Source organism: Condylura cristata, unplaced genomic scaffold (genome assembly GCF_000260355.1).
Source record: "Condylura cristata isolate star-nosed mole 26May11 unplaced genomic scaffold, ConCri1.0 scaffold00040, whole genome shotgun sequence".
Taxonomy (NCBI): domain Eukaryota; kingdom Metazoa; phylum Chordata; class Mammalia; order Eulipotyphla; family Talpidae; genus Condylura; species Condylura cristata.
This window is the reverse complement of record NW_004567141.1, coordinates 8,991,636-9,017,248: the sequence shown is the minus strand read 5'-3', so window position 1 is coordinate 9,017,248 and position 25,613 is coordinate 8,991,636. Positions and strand designations below refer to the sequence as shown.

Here is a 25,613-nt window from a genome sequence, read left to right as displayed (position 1 = left end):
GAACCTATACAATACATCATTAAATACATACAAAACACTAATAAAATATCCCTGATAAACCAAAGTGCATATAGACAGAGAGCACAATGCCCAGGGCTGTATTGCACCTTCCCAGAGTCACTTGTCACTCACATCGCCGAGTCAAAATTGGAAGTTAACAGTCGTGAAAATTAGTATGTGTTACACACTGAGTATTTACATAACAGTAATTAGTGCCAGGGAAGGGGAGTTGGCACGAGGTCCAGCAGGGACACTATTAACAAGGGGTGGAGAGTGGAGCAGGGCTGCGGAGGGGGAGAGCTACACTGGGCACAAGGCCGGGGTGTCGGGCTGTAGCATAAGGCAGCGCTGCGGGCACCCCGCGGGGCCTCCAACAGTCGGCGCCGACTGACCGTGGGCATCAGAGTGGGTCTCCTTTCGGGCTCCTTTCAGCAGAGGTGGATGGAGTGAGTACACACAGGTCCCCCACGCAGACTGCAGGCGTGGGGAGCTAGGCATCTGAATTGAGAAGTCTCACCCTTAGCAAACTGGATAAACAGGCAAGCTCCCCCTAAACCTGCATTGCCTGCCTCCTACCTGGATTATGTCCCCCCTCAGAAGCTGGAGTTAGCAGCCAATTCGGTTACCTTTTAACTTTAAGGCATTGTCTACATAGTTATTTTTCTAAACAAACAAACAACAACAACAACAAAAAAAAACAATAAAAATTGAGGTAATTCTGTAGTTGTTCACACTGGTAGGTGGCCAAGTCCACATCTCTCTCTCTCTTTCTCTCTGTCTCCCTCCCTCTCCCTCTAGGGGTGCATGTGCACATGATGAGAAAAGGCCGTTGGAGCTAATGGACAGAGTGGAAGTGGTAATGTCCCGATGTCCCACTGGAGGGACATGGCCTTCCTGTTAGAGCCATCCTCCCAGGGACAGGGCATGGGACCAAGGAGCTGTGTAAATTGGATACAAAGGCCACAGAAAGCAGGCCACAGTCTCAGGAGTCAAGAGGACACCCCCAGCAGGGGTCAGCAGCAGCAACAGCAGGAAGCCCCAACATACCACCGAGAACTCAGGGCTGGGCCATCCAGCATGGTGGCACAAAATTGCACAACCCAAGACTCCCTTCACTGTTGGTGGGCAGCATTTGAAAGGGGACAGGCGGACTTCCCCCTCAATATCTGAACTGCAGCTTCAGCCTGGAGGAATGTCAACAAATGGTCACCTTGGCACGTTGGCCTCTGGCCCCTCTGGCATCTTGACAGATCTTTGCCCCTTTACAAGCCATCAGGTCCTGGCCCTCCGCAAGAGGCCAGTGACCCTGGGGCCTTGTCTCTGAGAGACTGGCCCTCCTGTCAGGTGGCCAGGTGATTCTCAAGGCGATGGCCAAGCACAGAGGCCTGAGAGAAAACAGATTCAACCAAGAGAGCACTCAGGAAGAGTCAAGGGAGTTTTCCATAGAAAGAAAGGAGAGGAGCCCACGGCAAGCTCCACAAGGCGCAGGGCATGCACTGGAGGGCAGAGGCAGAGGCAGAGTTATAAACGGGCCGGTTACTTGACGAGGTCTTCTGCGCCGGTGAGTCAGGGTCTGGGCGGGAGAGCCACTGAACAATGTAGTTCTTCTTGGAGGGATCAGAGACATTTCCTAGAGACAAGAGAGAGAAGCTACAGCTGCTGGGTCACCAGGCCAGAGTCCCCTGCTTGCTCCCTCCTTCCAGGCAGAAGGGTTCCACAGCTTATGGGAAGACCAAGAGGAGGTTCCCAACTCTCCGGTGTAACATTAAAGGGGCTCAAGACAGAGGGGCTCCAAGCCCCTGCCAGGTCAGCCTTGTGCCTCTCCTCTCCCTACCCATCCAGTCAAGTCTCAGCTACACAGAGAGCAGCTACAACTATTGCTCTTACACAGGCCCTGCCCACCTCCTCATCTCTGCACTACCCCAAGGTGTTCCTCCCTTCCCTCCCTGACCTTAGTGGTAGGTACCCTCCCTGCCCAGGAATGTAGGCAGCAGTGAATCCTGGACCCACCTTCCTGGTTGGGGTGGCACACCATCCCCCAGGATTTATACCTTCAGCTGTTTGGGGTCCCAACAAGGGGCACATGTACCACAATGTGTCTAAACACATCTGTGGTGTAGTTCTTCTCAGTATAGGACACTGGGAAACTCCCACTTCAATGGGCTTCTGCCCACGCTAGGCATCCCTGTCTGCCTGAGCTTCTTTGTGTGGTCCTCGTGAGCCTGAATTTCCAGTTCCTTGGGAGTGCCAGGAAGACAGGATCCAAGTCCACGTATCACCAGGACCTGGCCCGGAGGTGAACATGTCAGTGCCTTCCACTTCCCACTAGGAAAGGGGAAGCCCTGGCCAAAAGGGCTCAGCTTCATTTTGCAGTCACATATGCTGTTTGCCCAGTGGTGGGAAGAGCCACTTTTGCTTCTCGTGCTGGGTGTGCTACATGCTAAGGGCCAGGGGCAGCACAAGGCTTACGGGAACAGGGGCCAAGCCTGCAGATCCTTGCTGTCTCAGGTCGCTCCTCCTGGCACAGTCCAAAGTTGTCATCGGAGGTACGGCAGAGCACTGGCCGCTCCTGAGTGCCGTTGCCACAGGTTACCGAGCACTGTGCGAGAGGGTTACCAGTCAGAGCCCACATCCCATGCCAGCCTGGGGTTGGAAGAGCTCATTTTCCCAGGCATGTGACCCCATAGTGAGGGAGGTGATGAGGGGCAGGGGCAGGGTAGTCCGTGGAATAGAGGTTATCCTGCCTTCTCCCAGACTGGGGGAACACCTCAATCTCCTGGGGCTTTGAAGAGGAGATGCATGTTACTATCTCTCTGTATTGCAGACATGGGATCTGGCACTCTGGGGTTCTCAAGAAGAGCCACTCTCCTCTGAGCAGAGGAGGAAGGGCTGCTGAGCCCTGGGGGCCACTGGGGAGGTTCTGGAGTCCACAGGGATTTGCCAGAGGCACCCCTCCCAACCCCACTGGCTCCTCCAGCTCTGGCACACCTCTACCTCTCCGCCTTGTGTGTGTGGGGAGAGTGCTGCAGCAACTGTAGGGCATTTCTCCACATCACAGTTCCCAAGGAAAGCCTGTGCTCAGCACTGATGCCTAGAAAGCTCTCCGGAACCAAACATGATTTATGGGGAGCACTGCATTCCCCTTGGGGTCTGGAATGTCAGTAACAAATATCACACACAAGCACCTTAGGCGTGTGTGAATGATTCCTTATCAAAACCCTGGGCATCCAGGCTGGGGTGGGCTTCCCTGGCTGCCACACATCACTACTGGCAGAATTAAGTACACCCCGAAAGCTTGTGCTTCATTCATGTCCCTCTCCCCTTTGCCAATTCTACTTTGTGTAATTTCATTGCAATACACTGTGACCATGAGTATAACAACCTCTGGGGCCACTGAGTTCTTCTATCAAGTCATTGAGTCCAAGTGTCTCAGGGACCCCTGAGACATCAGACCTATAAGCTGGATGTTAGTGCTTGTGTCCAGCTCCACCCAACCTGCAGAACTGCTCTCATAACTTGAGACATCCCTTCCTAGGAGTCTAAGCCTTCCTTGTTCCTACAAGTTTGGCCAGCTTCTAGACAGTACCTCTACCTTCTGAGATGAGACTATAAGCCTCTCCACTAATCCAGGCTGCCCTCATTATCTTGGAATTCCAGGCCTCTGTAGACATGAGGCTTCTGTCCTATGGAGTAAGGACACATTCCACTGAGTTTCCTAAAAGAACACTCACCACTTGGCACCTACTGGTACCCACAGGATGTATCAGAACAAGAGCTCTTGCCTAGAGCAAGAGCTACATTGAAGGTAGAATACCCTGGCCACCCAGTCTCACCCAAACCAGGTCCATGGGCTCAGGACATGGGGATAAGGGAGCGGCTTACCTGGGACCAGGGCCCAGCCTGCCACCGACCAGGGCAGAGCTCACGGTTGCAAGCCCGTCGGCCCTCAGGCCTGGCATCATTGCAGTGCTTGGTGTGCACTGAGCGGGTGGTGTTGTTGTGCAGTGGCTGAATACACTGCACAGAGCGTGCCTGCATGCCTGTGCGCCCGCAGCTCTGACTGCATGGCTCCCATTCGCCCGTGACCCAACTGCCGGAGAAGAGTGATGCACAGTTAGTCTCCCTGCAGCCCATGGAGAACCAGCCTGGCCAGGCTCAGGAGACAGAGGCAGTCTCCTGGCACATGCGTTCCTATTCTCAGGAGCCCGTGGACTCACTATGCCCCTACCCCAGGGCTCACAGATGATGAACCTAGTGTGCCCACCACCTGCAGAACTTGCTGGGACTGGACATTGAAGGCCCAGGCTGAGGCCTCTGCTGGCCTCAGTCCCTTCTCAGGATCCAGGTTCTATGCTCTGACCTCAACTTCTGCTGGCCTTGCAGGTCCCTGGCAGTGCACTGTAGCAGCGTGGACGCCCTCCCAACATGAGCCCACCTGCTTACCCACCCAAGAACCAGAAATTAGTGTTGCCAACCCAGCACCAGGGGGTCAAGGCCATCGCTGCTGTAATGAGCTGCTTGGGAAGCATCAGCTCTAAGACTAGAAGCAAGCCTTTCCCCCTCTGGGCCAATGTTTCCCCATTGAGTATGATAATTGCTGTAATTTCTAAGTTGCACATCTTGCAAGTCTGAAGCAGGATGCACCTTACAGTCTTTGGTAACTTATACTCCATGAAATGTGCTAAGTGAGGGGAAAAAAACATGAAATACCTTGGGGGAAATCCAGGCTCAGATCCCCACCACCCTACCCAGGAATCCCCATTAATCTCTTTATTACTGTACACTGGGCTTGGGGCTGAGCACTGTGGGCACTCACACGGGCTGGGAGCACTCTTGCAGGTTGCATGTACGTCGGATGGCTTTGGGTTTTGTGAGGGTGTCACAGAAGCTGCGGTGTACCATCTTGTGATCCAGCCTCCTGCGGCAGCCATACTTGGTGAACTGGGACCCTGAAGACAAAAGAGCTCAAGGGGGCTTAGTAGGGTGCTGTGGCCCTCCAGAGCCGTGAAGAAGTGGCTTCCCTCCTGGCAGCCTCAATTCCTTCTCCTCACCCTCTGATCGGGGGGTAAGGCAGGGGACCTCAGTTAAGCGTTGGAGATGACCAGCTTGATATCCACCCACCATCCTGAGCTGGGGGAGCGTGAGGGCAGGGAGAGAGCTGACTTTCTCCCCTGGTCCTTTGTCTAGTTTCCCAGAGGCAGGGCAAAAGGTTTTATTTCCTCTCCTATTGCTTTGTCAGATACACCACCTTGAATTCATATGCACAGGGGTCTTGGACTTAGCCAGGAGTTGGCTAAATTCTAGGGACCATGACCTGCCAGGTTCCTCCTGCCACTGGGAACTGTTTGATGCAGCAGTTGTCAACTCAGGGTGATGTAGCTCCCAGTAGGTATCTGACAATCTTTGCGACACTTTTAGTTGTTACAGCTTGGAAGGGAGTGCTGATGCCATCTACTGGGTAGAGGCCATGATGCTGCTTAATGCTCTACAATGAATGAGTAGTCACACGACAGAAAATTAATTACAAATCCCACCTATGTTGCCAAGGATGTAAACCTTGGCCCAGGGGGCATATGAGAGAATGCAGCAAGGCAACCCGATCTGGCCTGGAATCTGGGGGAATTCCTAGAAGCAGAGGATGTAGGGAGGAATGTAGTTCAGTAGGAAGGAGGTAGAGGGGGCCTCAGGCTGGGGAAACAGCCACAAGGCATGAAGCACTGCATGTCCAGAAAAAGCACATGAAGCCAGAATGACCCGGCCAGCGGGTCCCAACTCACCTCCGCCGCAGGGTTTGGAGCAGGGAGACCACTTCTTCAGAGCCCACTCATAGCCCGCAGAGCTGTCATCCAGGACATTGTTGTCATCCACGTTGAGTGAGTCCTCGTGGATCATGTATTTGTAAGTTAGCGAGATCCGGGAGCTTCCCTGTGGGATGACCTGCACCCCAGATGGCTGTGAATGTGTCAGCCCAACTCTCCTCCTTCCTCAGCAGCCAGTTTAGAAACATCAGCATGAGGTACACTTATAGCCAAATTCTCATTTTGCACAGAACTCCTGTTCTGGTAAGTCCCTGAGGACACTTAATTTACTAATAGGGAGCCACTGCTCACAGGGGAACATAGGTTACGTCCTGCAACCTCTGGGCACAACATTTTCATCAACCACCATTCTATGGCTCATTTTTCATGTGTTTCTGGGTATGTATGTACTAGTATAGATTGTTGATTCATTAACAGTGAACTCATGGTCAACAGAAATGTAACTCATCCTTTCTGGAGGCTCATCGAAGAGGGGCATTTTCCTGCAGGACACCTCACAGCTTCCTGGCTGAGGAACACCACAGAGCACTTAATGGTCATTTAAAACAGTGAGTCATCCAAGGGTAAAAGCACAAACATAAAAAAAATGTGGCACTATTGGACTATGGTGATGGTACATGGATGATTTGGTGATGGGAAGCCCATGGGGATTACAACTGAGATGGGGAAAGCCACAGCATGATGTAAAAATAAACTGTTATATTATTAAAAAAAAAATTCATGCTCAAAAAAAAAAAAAAAAAACCAAAACCCCAAAATTATGTGCCACTAAGTTGATTATGAAAAGGATATTCTTTTTTTAATCTAAAATTTAAAAATTAATTTTATTTATTTATGCATACAAGAACTGGAGCAGGGGGTGAGAGGATTCACCAGAGAGGGGAGCAGAACAGGCAAGTCAATCAAAATACACTGCTGAGAGGAGCAGCCAGTGAGATCAGAAAGAGCTGCTGCATCATGTAGGTCAGCTCCCAGGCTGGGGCTTGAACTCAGGTCACAGTGGCTGGCAGTAACTTTAACCCCTTGCACCACCAAGGAGGCCTGAAACAGACATTTCTTATGGTTCGAGAGCCAAAACAAGAAGCAGACCATCACCTAGTGCTACCTCAGCTGGGAATAAGCACACTAGATGACAAATGCCTCACCTCTCTGCAGATGACCTTGAAAGCACCTCCGGATTTGATTGGAGATTACAGTACATTTAGGAAGTAGGTGAATGCACCAATATAGAAAGTATGATAGCTAATGAGGCCCAACGAGTATGCAATGTACTGACATAGCCAAGGTGCCAGCTGCGTTTCTGGGGGTGAAAGAGTCCCTACAGGGGTTGTGAGCAGAGTGACAGTGACACAGAACACCCTGGCACACAGGGTGCCCTGCTACAGGGTATTGGGTGCAGGTGCCTAAGCCAGTGACAGTGTGCTTATTTCAGTAGGGGACTAAAGCCCTGCCTGTGATGTTTTCAATATTTTACAAACAAAATATTAATCATGCAATTAAAGTTGATTTTTAAAAAGAGATAGAAAATTAGGTTCCTCTTTACCCTCCTCCATTTCTCCCATAACCAGTGGACTGTGGTCTTGGACTCAGGACACCTGGGGCCCAGTCCTGCCCAGGAACAAAGTTGGTGTGACCTGGATCTGGCGGTCTAACTTCCTGAGCCCTGTTGGTGACTCCCAGAACAAGACAGGGTTGGATGTGATGGCAGATGCAAATAAGCATGATGAAAGGTGGCTGGTAATATTATTCAGAAACGGAAATTGAAACCCCTTAGTGGGAAGCATCTACGCCGGTAGGGGCAGGGGTCTTGCAGGTGCCGAAGCTCAGGCTCGACAGCTGTTCCTCACCCCTCCGGGATGGAGATCCCTGGTGCAGGGAGGGCCCTGGGGACATTCAGAACACCTCCTGAATGGAGCAGGGAGGCTCAGAAATTCCAAGTACTCATCCCCATCCCTTCCCCAATGACCACGTGACCCCCACTCTGGTGGTCAAAAAGTGGGGTCTGGCCGTCTCATCTTACCAGAACGGTGATGGTGCCATGGAGGGGGCCCATGGTCTGCAGGGTTTCCCGGCCGTCCTCATCACGGTACTCCCACTCCACACCCATGGCAATGAAGGACATGGGATTGGGATCCACATCATTCTCTTCATTTAAGATGAACTTGCCGGTCTCCAGGTTCTTGATGGCTAAAAATGGCAAAATGAGGCCCCTGCCATGATGTGTGAGGGGCAAGACCCAGGCATATGTGGCAGGGGTGACAGCATGGTATGCTGATTTGGATAGGTTGGGGGGGGAGGGCCATGGGGAGCTGAGCGCCTCATGTTTCCCATTGCTGCTGTCTGAATCCCACCTGGCCACTGGCAACCCAAAGCCACTTTGCCACCCAAGATGAACTAGTTTCCTCCCCACCTGAAATGAGATTTCCCTCCATCTGTGTCCTTCTGTCTGGGCCAGGTCCCCTTCTTGAATGTGCCCCCACAGGTCCTGGAGGCACAGGCTCCACTCAGATGCCATCCCTGTAGTCTACCTGAATCACTCAGAGCCCATGAGCCCTGGGGTGTGGCCCAGCTGCTGAAACGAGGCCACAGAGTGAGCGGGGGCTTCCTGCCATGGGGTGTCTAGCCAAAGAGCTCAGTCTCCACATCCAGTAGGTAGCAGTGGCTCTGCCTGAGGCACTACCAGTTTCTCACACAGCCACAAAGAGGCCTGGCCTGACCTGGGGATTTCTCAGGTCACTAGGCATCCACAAAGGTCTAACAGCCAAGAACCTGCCTGTCCAGGAAGTCCAATCTTCTTACAGTGGGACACGAGGCCACTGTGGGGCTGCTGGATTTTGTGGGGAGTCACAGACAACAACCAGGGGACCACACGCGAGGTAATCCCTCCCTGCACAGATCGCCTGGAAGTCTTCTATCCGCATCACTGAGAAAGCCTCGGTGGATAGCAGCAGGTCCTCATCTGGTCACTAGCCCTTGTCCCTCTTGTGCAAACAGAGCCTGGGACTTGGGGCCTTTTAACAGGTGAGAGTGTCCATTTTTCTGGAATTGACTGATACTTGCCTCCCACGTGAGGCTAGTAGTAATGGTTTTGTGTATCAGTACAAAGTTTCCTCTAAATAGAGAAATTTGTCACATGTCCTTGGGGGTACCAGGTTGTGGCAATTTGGAAGCTTTGGACCCCAGGGTGTTCTGCTGTCTCCACCAGAACCAGCCATGCGGACATGCGCTGTTTACACCTTGACTCACCCAGATGGTGGCTGGTGCTGTCTGTCTCCTGGATAAGCAGGTGTCTGGCTCCTGCTGGGATCTCAAACATCTTGATGTAACCTTTATCGGGAAGTGGAAGACAAAACCAAATAATAAGGGAGGGAGGGAGTAGTGCAGGCAGTTAGAGGAGGGGCCTCATTCCTTCTGGAAGTCAGCAGATCCCAGCATTTTCTGAGCTGTGACCACCTGCCCAGAGAAAGACCAACGGGAAAACTATGTTTCTGCAGGTCAGAGCCCTTGTGCTCATCTCTGAATCCCAGCTGTTCACTCGGCCTCTGCCAGCAGAGGTATCAACCTGAGATCAAACCGAGGCCTCAGCACTGCCTGGCCTCCCTGAGCCTCAGGGACTCAATGGGCAAATATTTTGACCAGACCCCCACGTTCTCAAAGGCTGCACAGAGTGTCAGTGTCCAGCATGGTCGTGCTCATTCTCAGCAAAAGCCAATATAATAGCTTCAAGGTCGTCCTCTATATACGCAACCCCAACTGGCTTCTCATTTAAGATGGGAGTGTGAGAATGCTGCAGGCTACCCAGGTCGAAGCATGGCTCCAGAATGAGTACTCCCAGATGGCTGTTTTAGCAGAGCCCACCTTGGCCTGGGATCTGGGTCCCCAGTCTCTTCCTGTGACCCTCCCTGCAGGAACAGACCTGCTGTGACTCTAGGCTTGCAGGCTTTGCTGACCAGCCCAGGGAGGTCTTGCTGACAGCCAGCTGGGGGCTGGGGGTAGAAGAGTAGGAAGAAAGGGACCCACAGGCCAATTGGGAAGCCCTGAAAGGCAGGAAAGGGGCCTTCCACTGGTGCCTACCCTCAAATAAAGACTGCTATGGCCCACCTGCTGATCCCTGCAATTTCTGCCCTGACTCCCATTCTCAGTTCTGCATCCAGCCTGAAGCCTGGCTCAAGCTGTAGTCCCTAGGGTAAGAAACCTGTTATCTGTACCCACTATATTCTTTTGCAGGAAAATGAAGTCTTATCTGAAACTGCAGATAAGTGATCTAAATTAGTTTTCTCTGAGAGAGGCTAACTAGAATGATCTAAAAAAGACCACTGCTTCATTATAATCCTAAATACTATGTTCAGGGGTGGAGACTTAACATTACATTGCAACATGTGACCTGTGTACAGGCATATCATGGAGGTATGCAGGCCAGACTGACACCCACCCAGGAACCTGGAAACACCCTTGCCACCCTCCTTCTAACCTCACCTCATCCCAAGCCCAGGGAAGAAGGTGCTTTGGAACATGAGTTCCCCATTCTCCATTTTCAGGCTTCACAATAAAGATCCTGCTCTGTTATACCAAAACTGGCTATTGGGTCACTAGTTTTCAATCACCAGGGAACAGACTTTCCTGTTTGGAGGCTGGTAACAAAGTTGTCTCTGACTTAGACCTGCCCTGGGACAGACAGTCATGAACCCAGACAGAGCCCGGAGCCTCACACCTTGCCCACTCCGACTCCCTACCAAGTGCTACAGACATGCAGACCCCAGATGAGGGAAAAGGACTCACTCACCGAGCTTCTTGGGGGAGCGTGTGAACGTGCCCTTGACCACTTTGCAGTGGGTGTTGTCCCCTCCACACACGCCACACTTGTCTTCCTGCTTGTTGGAGCCGATCACCCCATCACAGCCCACCTTCTGCAGGGGGGAGGGCAGTGCACACTTGAGACCTCCCCCATTCAGGCTCTAGTCTCATTGTACCCCAGGGCCCTGGCGGTGGCTCCCAATTATAGCCCAGTTCTGAGCACCCTTTCCTAGCAGTTCCCAGAACAGGGAAAGGAGATAGAGCTTTGGAGCAGGACAGACCCTATGTACCCACCCAGGGCCAGTGACTCCTAGTGCCTGTTTCACCTGTCTGGACATTTTGACCCACAAAGGACTATGCATAGCTTAAAATGACATCCCGAGATTGTCCTGGCATAGCAAACTGGCCTCTAAATGAACATTTCTGTAGGGGAACAAAATCTGTCACCCCTCAAATTTGTCTGTTTGACATAAAGATTATTTCACAGAAGGGACTCTGAAGGCTGAGTGGAGTTTGTCATTTTATAGGAGACATTTACATGTGTAAAGGAAGATTCTCTTTTGTAAGGGAGTCCTCTCACAGTGTCTGGAAGACCTGGCTCCCCTAACTCATCAGTGGAGCGGCAGCAATTTCAACCTTGTCTGTCTTGCTTCTCCTGTAGTGCCTCCTGCCCTTTTACACTCTACTTGGTGACTTTGTGTCTAGCTGAACTTATTTAAAGTGCCATTTTCTATCTTCTACTGTGTTTCTCCGGTATACAGGAGGTATATATGTTAGCAAGCCTCTTGTTTTGTCCCCTCCTATTGGTAAGGGGAAGGATGTCCTAAAGGAACTCAGTAGAGTTCCATGGACTCCACCCCTTACTCCAGTCATTGGAAACTACAACTCCCAGCAGTACCAGGGAGAGAACTGCGAGGACCCAAGGGTGGAGCTAAGCAGGCATTCTGGGACATTGGGGGATAAGCTGGGTGCCATTTGCTAAGGTTCTCTCTCTCTCTCTCTCTCTCTCTCTCTCGTGCTCTCTCTCGCTCTCTCTCTCGCTCTCTCTCTCGCTCTCGCTCTCTCTCCCTCTCCCTCTCTCTCCTATGAGTTAGTTTGTTACCAGAGCTCCAAGTCAGCCCAGCAGTAAGATATTCCAGTTACTTTGTATCCCTCTCTCTTTCCTGGGTTATTTCCTATTCCTTTTTCCTTTTGTAAATAGACCCACTATTGACCCTTTTGTGTGTGCCTGAATTACAACTGAATTTTAAGTGTGGGGGTGAGGACTCATGGACAGGCAGCCCAGTTCACACTATCAATATGTCCGGTGTCTATCATTTGCCAGTCTAGAAGAACCCTGAAGGACAAGGAAACTTCCCTCTGCCCTGACAATGGCTATAAACCAAAGGCTTGGCCCCTACCCCTTCTCCTAGGGTGGCCATGTTACAGAAATGGCTCCATAAAATGGGGGGGGGGACTGACCAAGTTCCACACCCCACTTAATGATGGAGATGGGCTGCCAGGTGATGCCTGTAGCTTGGAAGGCGGGTGGGCAGGAGAGCCATGAGAAGAAGGGCTCTCCTGCTTCTCACCTTCAAGGGCCTTCGAGGGCTGAGCTCTGCACCCTGAAAGGGCTAGCCAAGTATCACATGTCAGTTTTGAACATGTGGCTATGAAGCCACGGCGATCCACCAGTCTGCAGGAACAGGGTGTGGTTAACTATCTTTTGCTCTTTTATCAGTTCTCACAAAGCTGCAGGGCATGTCACTTAAAAAATTTTAATTCCACTGGCTGGAGACTGAGCTGGGGGCGCAGGGATGGGGTCTGGAAGAAGGTCAATGGGAAAAGCATATGGGGAACAGAGATCCTGGCAGGTGAGTTCAATCACCAATGGCCTCAGATTTTCCCAATTGCAATTATGTAATAAAGCCTCATCAAAACCCAAAGGACACATCAGTGGAGATTTGGGGCAAGCGAGACATCTGCAGAGGGCAGGAGGCTGTGTGCCCTCCCTACAGCTGCCCTGCATATCTCTTCCATCTGGCTATTCCTGATTTTTTTTTTTTTAAGATTTATGTACTTATGCACACAAGAACTGAAGTATAGGCTAGAGGTGCAGGGGGTGGGGGGCGGTGAGAGGACTCACCAGAGACTGAGAGGGGAACAGAAGAGACAGACAGACTGAAGTACACTGCAGAGGGGAACAGCAGGCTGGTCCGGGGAAGTCTGCCATGCTGTGGGTCAGCCCCCTGCCCAGGGATCGAACTCATGCTTGAGTGGCTGAGGACAGCTTCATAGTGCTATGCTTTAAACCGCTGCACCACAGGGAGGGCCTCCTGATATATCTTTTATAACAAAAATGATGCTCTGGCCAGAAAAATGTTTTGCTGAGTTCTGTGAGCCACTAGCAAATTAACTGAACCTGAGGAGGAGGAAGTCAGGGGAACCTTTAATCTATAGCCAGTGAGTCTTCAGAAGTACAGGTAACAACTTGGACATGTGAAGCAGGGGTGTGGAGTAGTGTTATAGGACTGAGTTCTTAGCCCGTGGAATCTATCTCCAGATAGATGGTGGCAGAATTTAGTTGAATTATGGGACACCTGACTGGCTTAAGGAGAACAGCTTGGTGGTGTAGCCAAAATCCAAACTGAAACTGGGTTCAGCATCTTAGAGGCACATGCCTCTAGGGGAAGGGCTGCTCTGGCCTGTCACCTGGGGGTGGTGGGTGTTAAGTGTTCATGGAATAACCAGGAACAAAAGGTCTCAGAGATGTAGAAGCAGGTGGTTCCAACACAGGTGTGCACAGGTGCTAGGGTAGAAGTGGCATGGAGAAGGCGCTCCCCCAGCTTCTGAAGCCCAACTTAACAGAAACCAGCTCACGGGAGGGTGTCAGCCTTATCTGAGAACCTTCTCTGACACTGGAGCCCCTGCCTCATGTGTTCATCCCAGAAAAGCTTATAGTCCCTGCACAGCCACAGACACCTCCTGGAAATTCAAGTGGCTGGAGAAGGGGCCTTTTGGACAAAGAAAAACATGCCATGTTTTAAAACAGTTTCGCTAACAGATTTTGTTCTGTTATAGAAAGTGAACAAAAGGAAACAGAATAAATTAACTACTTGATCTATCAAATCTGGAGAGACAGGAAAATAGTATTTTCCCCTATATTTTTTTCATTGGCCTTTATCAGGGTAGGTGGCAAGTCATATAGGGGCTGCCCACAACTCCTCAGTGGTTCTGGCTGCTGCTTTCTTTTAAGCCCTGGAGGAAGCCAAGGCAGTGTCACAAAGGAGAGGCCACAGCTAAAGTATTGTATTTCTTCCTTCAGATATGTTGTGAAATCCTACCAAAGAGTTACTAGAGTTTTGTTAGATCTAACTTAATTCTGTTTCCCCCCTTTTTCATTGCAGCTTTTAGATAATAATTTTTATTTGGTTGCCAAGTCATTATTTTATCAAGGTAGTAGTCTCATTTAATTTCTGATTCTTTTTTGATTCCCTGCTCTGTGGCATGTGTGTGTAGGTGTGTATGTGCACATCTTCATTTTCCCTACATGTCTTCTTGTCATTCACCTCTTAAGTCACTGTGTTTCAATATTCTAATTGCCAGCACCTACATATATATATATATATATATATATATATATATATATGCATATACACACGAAACATGTGCTTATGCAGAATGCATCATCCTGCTGTTATCGCTATTAACTAATGAAATATTTAACTTCTGTCATTGTTGCTGTTGAGCAATTGCCACTCCTGCTGAGACAGTGACTCATGCTTTCCTTATCTAATTAAGGTTATGCTTGCAATCAAATTCATAGCTGTCATCTGAAAGTACTCCTACTAAAATCTGTTTTACAATAACTTGAACATCCAATGCATTAAAAGTACATACTATAGATGTCACACAGTCCATTGGGTTCCACTTCCTAGTGCATTAAGCACCAAATGCATGATTACTTTTCATAAACTGTTCATGAGAAGCACCAATAACACAAAGTTAGTAACTAGTACTTCTTGTATTACAAGAAAGTCAATATTCTCACATATAAGTGACACTGCAGAGTGCTCTCAGGGAATATAGTTACAATGTTGGTGAAAATAAGAAGATAAAATTGAAGTTTATTTTGACAGTGTTATGCCAGATGTTGAATTTTCTAGAAGATATACTCATGAAACTTTTGCAATATTAGCACAGATTTAATTACCTATATTATTGATAATATCAAATGTGTATTATTACAAGTTCTTAATGCCAAGAATTATATCAAATTACTTGAAAATTGTCCACATTTCTACATATACTTTAGAAGGTGACGATATTGATGATTTTCATAAAATTGAATAAATTTTTTTTACTCCCAGAAAAAGTTATATATCACTATATAATAAATACTCTTACATGTTTTACTCTTTATAACAAATTTGACAGATGTATTTTCACAAATGTATGCTGCCTTGTTAGTCTTTAAACACATGTAAGATGAACATATGCCATTCTAGGGCATTTATTTTCTAGTCACTTATATGACTAAAATCAGATTCAAATGGAATATGATTTTATTTCATTTGACTGTGATTTTGTATGTTAAAATACATGCTGAGGTAACTACACTATCTCTATATGGCTTGTATGAAACATTAAAAGAAGATTTAACATGAAAAAAGGGCTACTATTAGAGTTTACCATGCTTACTGACTCTATTAATCATGTTTTAAATTGTTTTCCTATGTCTTATGGTATTTTGGCATATTAAAAATCTTGCTGGAGGCAGAACAGCTGTCCTTCCAGCTCATACAGAGAGCAAAGGAGGTGCTTCCTTCATGTGCCAACCAACCAAACTCCCAACCACCCCGAGACCTCCCCCAAGACCAGGTACCAGGTAATTAGAAGACACCCCTCTTTCCCCAATTCTTCAGGAGTAATTCAAGTGGCCAGTGGTAAGCTGGGTCCACTGCCTGGTCTTGCCTTTCCCACAGTTTCTGTCTGTCACCCTGTGTCATGTAAATGTTCTTGGGAATGACACAGAAATCACTGTACCACAGGCTTTTCTGTGTCTCTCTCAATCACCCCATAAAGTAAACCCCTACAGGTACAAAGGAGACCTGCTTTGTTTTTAAGTACAGGTTTGTCCTGCTTTTCGAAAGCTTAGGTAGGCCACTCACTTTTACAAAAGACCTACATTTGTACCTGTTTTTACTAACTGGAAGAGATTTGAAAAGAATTTCTGCTTTTACAAGAAAGGGTAAAGACAGTTTTCAGCATCTGCTTTACATAGAAAGAGTCACATTTAGAAGCACCATGTATCTAAGCACCAGGCCCACCAAGCCTCTTCTCTGGAAACTACTTCATAGAGGCTGTGGACTTATTGTAGCACTCTTGCTTTTGCCATATGCACGTGTTATTTGATGTTTTATGTGATAAAATATGTTAGGCTATCTTCTGCATCTGTCAATCAAAATTTTCCTTATCAATTATTAGTGATTTCTTCTTTCATTGCCATCACTTTTTAGCTTACAGGTTCATAGCAATGCTCTATTTTGGATAGCAGTGGAAACCTGTATTGCATCTCACTATCTCAGCAGTTGGTGGCCTAGCTCCCCCTCCGTCAGGCTCCAGTGGAGCTTCCTTCTAGTCGCCTATTCCCACATCTTGGAGGAGATTCCTTCACCTCGGGCAAAGTCCTACGAAACTACAGGAAACAAGGGAAGTCCTAAGCACTTCCTTGCTCATCTACGCTCACCCTCTCCTTCTAGGGGCTGTAGACTCCTGAGGGCTTTCTGCCAGAGACTTCCTGAGGAGTCTCACATCTCAGGAAGGTGAGATGACTCAGACTCTGTGGCACCTACAATCAGTTTTGTTGTCTACACAAATTTTAGGGAGGTTTTCTGTTGTATCTAAGAAGTCTGGCAGAGTCGGGGCTCATGGCCAAGTCTTTGATCATGGCACTATCATAAGGTGAGGTTACCTTACCATTGTTTCTTTTGACAGACTAAGACTGAAACCAGAAATACAGTAAAACTAGGAAACAAAGCCAGGCATTTCTAAAGGGGGCCCAACCAGCAGGACCCACTGTGGGCTGCTCTGGTTAAGAATGCTATCCAGTGCTCAGTGGGGCAAAAGGACAAGGCAGAGCTTCACACAACCGCCATCATTTAGGGAGCTCTAGACTTACACTTCTGGTCTCAGTTCATAAAATCAGAATCTCTGAGTTGCAGGTCCCAAGCTCCCTAGGTGGTTCCCAGGCCTACTCAGGCCTGAGGGTACACTGACCTTGCCTCACGGCACTCACCCGGCAGTCCCCACGCACGCAGAGGCTGAAGGCGTCCCTGTAGGAGCAGCGTGTTCCATCATGCACCATGCGCTTCATGGACACCACCTCCCCTGTCTCCTTAGACTTGCAGTAGAGGTGGCATCGTTCCTTGACTAGAAGGGAATGGAGTGCAGTGAGGAGTGGTGCTAACTGCACAGCTGCTTCCCCAAGTCCTCTCAAGACTGGCACCTCACAAGCTGAGAAAGAAACTCCCACAAGGGTGTTAGCATTCCCTCTTCCGGTCCCCACATATGTGCTCTGGTGTAGAAGAGGAAGGGAAACCCCTTTGTTTCCGTCTTGGGACCTCTGACTCCTTGAGTACGTATGGGACTCAAGGAGGGATTTCCCCAGCTGAGCCAGACTGTTGGTGTGGCAATGCCCCTGAGCGCTGTTCAGAGACTCGAGCGAGAAGCGGGCTTGAAAGGGGGTGAAGGACAGATGGCTGTTTGCCAGCTCTTCACCTGAAGACACTGGTCAGTCATTCTCCTCTGAAACTCCAAGTAAGGCCAGACACCCCTTGGTTTGGTGTTGGACCCCTGGCACCTTCTTTTTCCAGCTCTGCACCCAGAGTCTTCACTAAAGCACAGGGTCACACCACAGCCTCCTTCTGAGTGGGATGCAAGGGGGGCATTCAGATCTGGGTCCCTGTCCCTGCGCCACAGCTGGGGGCTTACAGCAGCGGGCCACTAAGCGAGCCAAACGAGGCCTCCCAACCCTACCTGACATCTGCAAGGAACAGAAACTATGTTTAAAATTCCATTATAGCAGGAAGGGGCCTAAATAGAATACATACACTACCATGTTCCAAACTACCAGGGAATGACTGACAGTGTCTTCAAGTGGAGAGCTGGCAAACAGCCATCTGCCCTTTCACAGCCCAACAAATGCCATCTGTTGTTTCACAACCCAACAAATGCCTTTTAAGGCTTAAACCAGTAGGAACCACTTTGTAACACTAAGGAGTGAGGTTCCAAGCTGAAGGGCAGGAGTAATCTGATTGCTTGGCAGGGTCTCCCAGCCAACCTAGAATGCAATGCCAGCCTTACCCATCAGGTGGCAACTACAGGCACCTAGACCCCCTCTTACCAGAAGCTTTTTCCAGCGTCTTGCTTGCTGGCTCTTCTGGGACTGCATTTCTGCCAAGAGCGCCCAGGTCCTATCCAGAAGTGGGCCCCAGCAGCCACACCAGCCAGGGTGGGCTGTCCTGGCAATCCAGTGTAGCTGTCATCTTTGTTCCTAAGATATCAGCAGCACAGAGCAGCTGATTTCTGGCCTGTTCTAGGGCTCTCTGCAGAGCGGCTACTTTACCCTCTGCACAGAGGCTCACCGTCCCGATGCTCTAGTGGCAGCCAGTGGTGCTGGGCATCACCATGCTCAAAGTACAGGTCCCACTGGCGGCACTGCTCTTCGCGGAAGTCAGCAAGGGCATCGGGGCAGTCCTGGGGGCTGCAGAGCTGGAAATCGTAGGCCAGGCCTGAGCAGGTGCGACCCCCGTTGGCCGGACTGGAGAAGAAAGCAAATGCCTTGCAGCTGGATGCCACTAGCAATGGCATGTGGGGTGCCATTTGTGGTATCTGGGGGAATCCCTGTATCTCAGGTGTCGGGGGCAAGGACCCAAGATCTGTCCTGCCCTGCAAAGATTCCCAACTTCCTGTGCCTCAGAGCATCAGGTATAGAAAGGGCTGCTAATCCCCTTTTAAGAACCCTGGGGGGAAAGAGTCCTCTGCTCAGCACCCACATGGCCCTCCCCCTTCCAAGCACTGACTGATCTGACAGTGGGCTGTGGCTGTGTGCTTAGCCCCCACCTTCCCTCCGGCCATGAGCCTCAGGATGGAGGAACTGGGTGAGTCTCACTTACACCTGAGCGAGTCTCACCTACATCTGAGCCTGGGCCTGATGCATGGTGGGAACCCAAAGAGCAATTTCAAATCAGTGGAATCCACTGCATGAGTTTTCAACAAATGTCAGGCAGAGAGAAGATATTCCATCCATTGGCTCTCCTCAACTCAGAGGACTTGCACTTCATTTCTGTGATTCCCTCTCTTTACTGAGAACAGCGACAATCCACAAAACACTAAATCTCTACTGAAAAGACTCTGGCAGGCCAGTAGGTATCCTTGGCATGGGGTGACAGGGCGAGGCAGGGCTGCACTCTAGGAAGAGCTGAGGGTTTTCAGCATTGCCATCTTCCAGGCATGGCAGAGTTGAGCAGAACCCGAGGCCCCACTGGTCACTGACGGAGCAGAGACTGATGAGAGCACCAACTAGGTATCCCCAGAGGGAGAACAAGCCTGGGTGTAGATTTTGGGGCTGGGGTATCTGTGCTGCAACCATCCTGGAAACAGCAGGAGAAGCTAGGCATTGCTGAAGCCCCTGCTGATCCCAGGCCAGGCAGGAGCTGTACTGATTTTAACAGAAACCCCTGCTAACTCCAAAACAATGTCAGCTGGAGATTCAAGGGAACAGGGGAAGAAAAACAAGAGAGGAGTTGGGACTGGAGACCATTACAGCTTTACAACTGCCAGAGTGGGGGAGTGAGGAGCATAGGGAGCTCAATCCCAAGAGAAGGGACAGCTAGTGATCTTGTGGGCATCACCACACCTGCCCTGGTTTCATGGGAGAAGCTGTGGATGAACATCTTTTAGCAGGAACTAAAAGATGGGGCATCATTAGGTCCAAAGGTCATCCCAGGGAGCAGATATGAAAGGGAGGCCTTTGGGGTCGACGGGGGTTGCTGACAAGAAGGCTGTGGATGCTTGCGAACATGGTTCTGGGCAAAGCGGCTGCATGTCTCCCGCTGATCTCAGGTCAACACATTGCTCCATATGGCCTCACTGGTGTTGTCTGACAGCCACTGATGGGCAGAAGGGATATGGGCACCAGCCAGGGCTGGCTCCTTTGTGGGCCTGACATCTGTCACGAAACAACAGCATCATAGGCCATCCTGGCAATGTGGCTCCTTGCCGTGGCTGCCACTGAGGAGGGCTGGGAGTTAAAAAGTATCCCAAGTGTACAGGTAGAGAGGGATGGAAAATGAACCTCCATGGTCAGGCCATGGGGAGAGTCCCACCTAGAGCTCATTGTCAGGCATGAGAAATCAGGGCTGAATGCGGAGCACAGGCCGGACTGGGCCTCCTCACTGTGCCCTGGACCTGATTTAGCCGGCAGCACATGAAGGGGCAACAGTGACTGATCACGCTTACGGGGTGCTGCTGCATGCCGAGCACTGCGCCACAGGGCGGCGACCCTCTGGTCCTCACCCAGCACCCTATACCATCTTGCACTTCTACCTCCCTATCTTGTCAATATCACCCCCAAGACGAGTGTAACAGGGCCATGGGCTCTTGAGGGGTGCCAGGGGGCAGAAATGGAGCCTCCTTCCTGCCTTTGCAGCTGGCCTGGTGCCACTGAGCAGGAGTTGGCTAGAAGGGAGAGAGAATTCCAGCCAGGTTGAGACTGTGAGCTCCAAGTGCAGGTGTTTCTGACATATGGGTCTCTCACTGCTGGGAGGCAGGGTATAGGTCCCTCTCATAGATCTGCCTGGCCAGTGTGGTCGAGGCCTCTCTTTGCACAGGTGGACCCCCTTTGGCTCCTGGCAATCTCTTAGTGCTTGGGCATAGGAAATAACAGCAGCCTGGCCAAACAGAGCACGGAGACTGCCTCATGGGACCCAGAGACCTGCAGAGTTTAAACTTTGTGGTTACAGCCTCCTTCCATAAACTGACATGAAATTAGAGACCTGATCCCCCAGAAAAATGTACGTGGACAGCAAGTCTCAGATAACTTCTGCTGAGGACATGACAGGGCCTACACAAGGATGAGGATCCTGGGACTGAGGCTTAGGGTTTAGGGTCCCAGCCCAAATATTAAGTGGGCTTACGAGGGTGGAGAAGGTGGGTAGGACAGTTGGGTGCGGTTGACCAAAAAGGGGAGAACCTGCAGCATTGCCTGTCAGCCTGTACTGGGACCTGGTATTGTTATGGTAGGAAATCTTTTTTATTGTTAATGTGAAATTCCATAATTCTAATATTTCATGTAAGTCAAAATCCTTAAGACACTGGATAGTCTGAAGGATGAAACATAAAAGCCACATATCTCCTGCTAGCTGAGGGACCTCTGCTGGGCAAATAGAAGACCTGAGTGAACCGATGTTAACGGGAGTGGAGGAGAGTTCTTTCTACACATGAAGTCCCATTCACTCTACTATAAATACACTCCCAAATAACACCATAGGATAGTATGCCTGAGGCCCAGTGTGAGAGGTTAACTGATACACCCCAAGTCACATAGGGCTGCAGGGGCCTAGGGCCCAGAGCTCTGGATCCACATCCTCTTCATGGGCTCTGCCTGAGAGTTCAGGCAGGAGTGGCCAGGAGTGGATAAGGAGCACCGTGAAAGGAGGAGGGTATAGCACCAGGCCTGGGTTTGCATGACATGCAGGAGCTGGAGTGCAGCTGGGGAAAGCCCCAGCAGGTATGGTGACAGCCTGTAAGGGCTGTTGTCCCTGGGGGTTGCGGAACACATTACTGACCTTGAGTCATGCCTGACTGTGGCAGCCATTCCTCTGCTCGGACGCCTAGTATCCTGAGGCTCAAGAGAACCTCCTCTTTATCCCCAGGGCTCTTCTCTGTCCCACCTTCTATCCTCCCTGATTAAGAAGCAGAGTAACCCACTCTACACACAGAATAGACTCCAGGTCAGCTTGGGGAGTAGCCCTGGCATCTATAGGCCCAGAGACTCCCAGCAGGCTGTGTGAACTGGGCCAGAAGCCCTCCCTACTTTGAGTCTCTGCTTCTTCAGAAGGACTGAGGAGGACCCAGGGCAACTCACCCTTGCACCATCTGCCAAAATAGCGTGTGGCCATAGGAGTCCTGTGGGTTAGGGCTGGCCAGAGAGGCCTCTGAAAGCAACTGCTACCCAGGAAGGTAAAAAACATCAGGGTCCACTCACTGTGGGTTGTCACACTGGCGGGTCCTGAATTTCACACCTGTGCCACAGGTGCGTGAGCAGGATCCAAATGGACTCCATGCACCCCAGTTGCCATCCCGTTTGAGGATATCAGGGGTCAGCCAGATGCAGTGTCCTTTAAAGCAATGCTGAAAAAGAAGAACACTCCACTGACACCCTGCTTGCAGCAGAGCTGCTGAGATGGCCCAGACCCCTGGCCTACACTGCCTGTGACACCTGCCTGGCCTGGTAGGCCCCGAGAGCAGGCCTTACTTACCCACATAGCAGAGTCCCATGGGGAGACCCAGTAAGGTGTTAGTCCACCCAGCTCCCCCTTATGATTCCACAGCTCTGTCCTCCCACACCCTCAGAGCCTCGTCCATCCACTCTCTATCAGCCTCCCCGCTTCCCACATTTTGTCTCAAAATGTGGGACAGAGGATGTGTTCATGGACGCACATTAGTACATAAAGCCAGTAACTCAGAAGAAATAAGATCTACTTGCTTAATTTTTTTACAAAGCAATTCAAAGGAAATATTATGGCAACAAAAGACCAATGATATGTTGTTATTATTTAAAAAGTACATGAATATAAAGATCTTGGTCAAATTATGATAAGACCATGTCCTGATAAACTCAATGAAAGTTGAAAATACTTCAAGGTGATAAGACATACACCAATGTGCCAACAGAGCCCTATGGCAAAGGCTGGAGAATCTAGTAAAGGCGCTGATGGAAAGCTCTGCCTGATAATTAGCTGACCATTATGGTAACCAAACACAGACTTCAGTGGGACCCGTGACAAACATTATAAACTTTATGGAAACAGTTCATTTAAAATCATGCAGCAGAAGCAATAACACATTACAAACTCAAGCATATTCCCAAGAGAAATGAAAATACATGACCATACAGAACTTGTACCTGAATGTTCATAGCAACATTATTTGTGAGAGCCAAAACATAGACATTACTTAACACCCATGAACCATGTTTTTCAAGCAAAAATGGAATCTACATACATTAGCAGATATACACTACATCATGAAAGAACCTTGAAAATATGCTAAGTGGAAGAAGCTAGTCTCAAAATACCACATACTGTATAATTCCACTCATATGAAAGGACCGGTAGCCAAATCCAAAAAGACCTAAAGTAGATTAGCAGTTGCTAGGGCTTAAAAGGAAGGAGAAATGGGAAATGACTACCAATGGGTAATATTTTGGGAATAATGAAAACATCAAAGGGGACATTTTATGGTATGTGAACAAAGTGTTTAAAAAACAAACAAACAAAAAGAAAGAAAACACTTCTAGTTGTGAAAATGTCTTGACTAGGCTTACCCAACCAGACATCACAGGTGAGCCCAGGAATGTGCTCTGACCACTGACAGTAGGCATCACACAGGAAAAGCACCTGCCACAGAGTCTACTTTGTAAGAGCTATGTGGTGAATATCTCAGAAGCAGGAAACAATGGGCATTTTGGGGACATGGTGGGATGAGAAAACACAAAAGACAAGATCCCAAACCATTGTCAACCCAGGACACTGCTGAGCACAGCTGCTTGCCTGAAGGCCTGTGTGGTGGGCTAGAAGCTGCTGACCACACTAGAACGACACTGCATATTGCCAGGTCAGGATAAACACCAAAATTTAAAATGCAGACTCTACTGAAAAGGTACTGCTTTTGTACCATTGTAAATCTGAAATATCATATGTAGAACCAGCATTAAGTCAAGGGCTGTTGGTCATTAAATAGAACACTGGTGAGAAGGCAATGACCCTACAACTTAAATCTGACCACACTGTTTCCCTCCCTCCCTATGGGAAGAACCACCGATTTGGGGGTCCACATAAAAATTAAAAGATTAATGGCCCTCCCTGGTGGCACAGCAGGTTAAAGTGTGGCACTAAGAAGCTAAAGCCACTTCCGCATGAGTTCCATCCCCGCCTGCCTCTGAGGTGACCCACATGGTGTGACAGACCTCTTTTGACCCACCCACTGTTCCCCTCAGCAGTATACTTCATCAGTTGGCCTGTTCTGCTCCCTAGCTCCGTCTCTGGTGAATCTTCTCACTCGCCCCTGCACCTATGGTCTGTACCCCAGCTCTTTATGCATAAATAAATAAATCTTTTAAAAAAATGAAAAGATTAAAAATAAAATGAATATTGATTTCGAAAAAGAAAAGCTGTTAGAAAAACTTTAAAACTAACTAATATCACAAACAGCTAAAACCAGAAATACAATGCTTCTAAGTGACTGACATGACTTTTCCTATGATTCTGTGCATGCTCGCCATCTCCACTCCACATGACAATAACTTGGCATCCCATAGAAAGAGAATGTGATCATCCTTCAGCAAACTTCTTTTGTAAAGGTTAGGAGTAACTATTTAAAACTTTCTAGGCCCTCTCATCTGTATGGCACCTACAAAACTCTGCCACTGAAGCAAGACAATCACTGTGGACAAGTGAACAAATGAGGGTGACTATTCCAATAAAACTTTGCTTGCAAAAACAGTCAACAAGCTTCTGGGCTGCAGGTGAAAAGAGCTTGGTGTACTCTACTTGGTAAATAAACCCCTTAACTGGAGACAGTTATGTTTGAAAAACAACCATGTAAAGTATCTAGAAGTTCTCCTAAGACCCATATAACAAATGAAAATATATTTATTCAATAATAACCACAAAATCTTGGTGTGAACATGAAAGCCCATGGCATCTGACCATGGCCCTCTTCTATATCTTCACAAGCTCAGCATGACAGAAGTTGTACTGCTTATCTTTGTAGCTCCTAGGTTGAATGCAAGAGTTTTACTGTATTAAAGGAAACCACTGGCATCTCCTATTATTTCCAACTCTGTATTGAAAAAGTCTATTGGGAGGGGGCCACAGAGGAGAAGTGGCCAAGAAGACTGGGGCTCCCTCCAATCACCAACCCCCACTTGTAGGGTGGAGGTGTTAGAAGAAGAGTGAGAAACAAACTCTGAGTTAATGAATGATGTCCAGAATGGACTCAACCCTCATGTCCATGTTGAGGAGCTCTCAGGCACCAAGAAATACAACTCCCAGTATGCCATGAAACTGATTTCCAGGATGGGGCTTCTGGGAACTAGAGAAGGAAGTAAGTGACCGCTTAGCATGATGTATTTATTATCTAAAAATGTTCAGCATCAACAAAATTTCCAAGACATAAAAAATGTATTCCATATATAGGGACATAAGCAAGCTATACAACTACCTTTAAGGACACCCAGTGTTGAGCTTAGCAAACAAAGAGTTCAAAGCAGTTGTTAGAAATATTCTGAAAGAACAAAAGGAGACCATGTCTAAACAACAGTCTTACCAAATAGAGAACATCGGCAAGAGAATGAAACTATTAAAAGAATAGTTTCAAAAATCCTCAACAAAATCTTAGCTAACAGAATCCAACAATGCATTCAAAGAATAATACACCACGACCAAGTGGGCTTTATCCCAGGAGCACAAGGATGGTTCAACATCAGAAAATCAATTAATGTAATCCATTACATCAACTGACAGAAGAATAAAAACCACATAATCATATCAATAGATGCAGAGAAGGCTTTCCACAAAGTTCAACACCCATTTATGTTAAAGGCCCTTGAAATCCTCGGAATAGAAACAACATACCACAACATGATAAAAGCCATCTATGATAAGCCCACAGCCAATATTATCCTCAACGGAGAAAAGTTGAAAGTCTTTCCTTTGAGATCAGGAACAAGACAAG

General features: G+C 48.8%; 1 protein-coding gene across 1 annotated transcript in view; it reads right to left on the bottom strand.

The window, feature by feature from the left end:
• ADAMTS2 (ADAM metallopeptidase with thrombospondin type 1 motif, 2) overlaps window positions 1-25,613 on the bottom strand; it is a 236,909-nt gene that overhangs the window by 8,492 nt on the left and 202,804 nt on the right. Inside the window, exons 10-20 of the mRNA XM_012733272.1 lie at window positions 21,862-22,007; window positions 18,239-18,414; window positions 16,891-17,024; window positions 10,603-10,726; window positions 9,066-9,146; window positions 7,840-8,006; window positions 5,778-5,937; window positions 4,817-4,949; window positions 3,883-4,090; window positions 2,470-2,599; window positions 1,541-1,630 (exon numbers count right to left, since the gene is read on the bottom strand). Of these exons, the coding sequence (XP_012588726.1) occupies window positions 1,541-1,630; window positions 2,470-2,599; window positions 3,883-4,090; window positions 4,817-4,949; window positions 5,778-5,937; window positions 7,840-8,006; window positions 9,066-9,146; window positions 10,603-10,726; window positions 16,891-17,024; window positions 18,239-18,414; window positions 21,862-22,007 (1,549 nt within the window). The remainder of the gene's footprint in view (window positions 1-1,540; window positions 1,631-2,469; window positions 2,600-3,882; window positions 4,091-4,816; window positions 4,950-5,777; window positions 5,938-7,839; window positions 8,007-9,065; window positions 9,147-10,602; window positions 10,727-16,890; window positions 17,025-18,238; window positions 18,415-21,861; window positions 22,008-25,613) is intronic.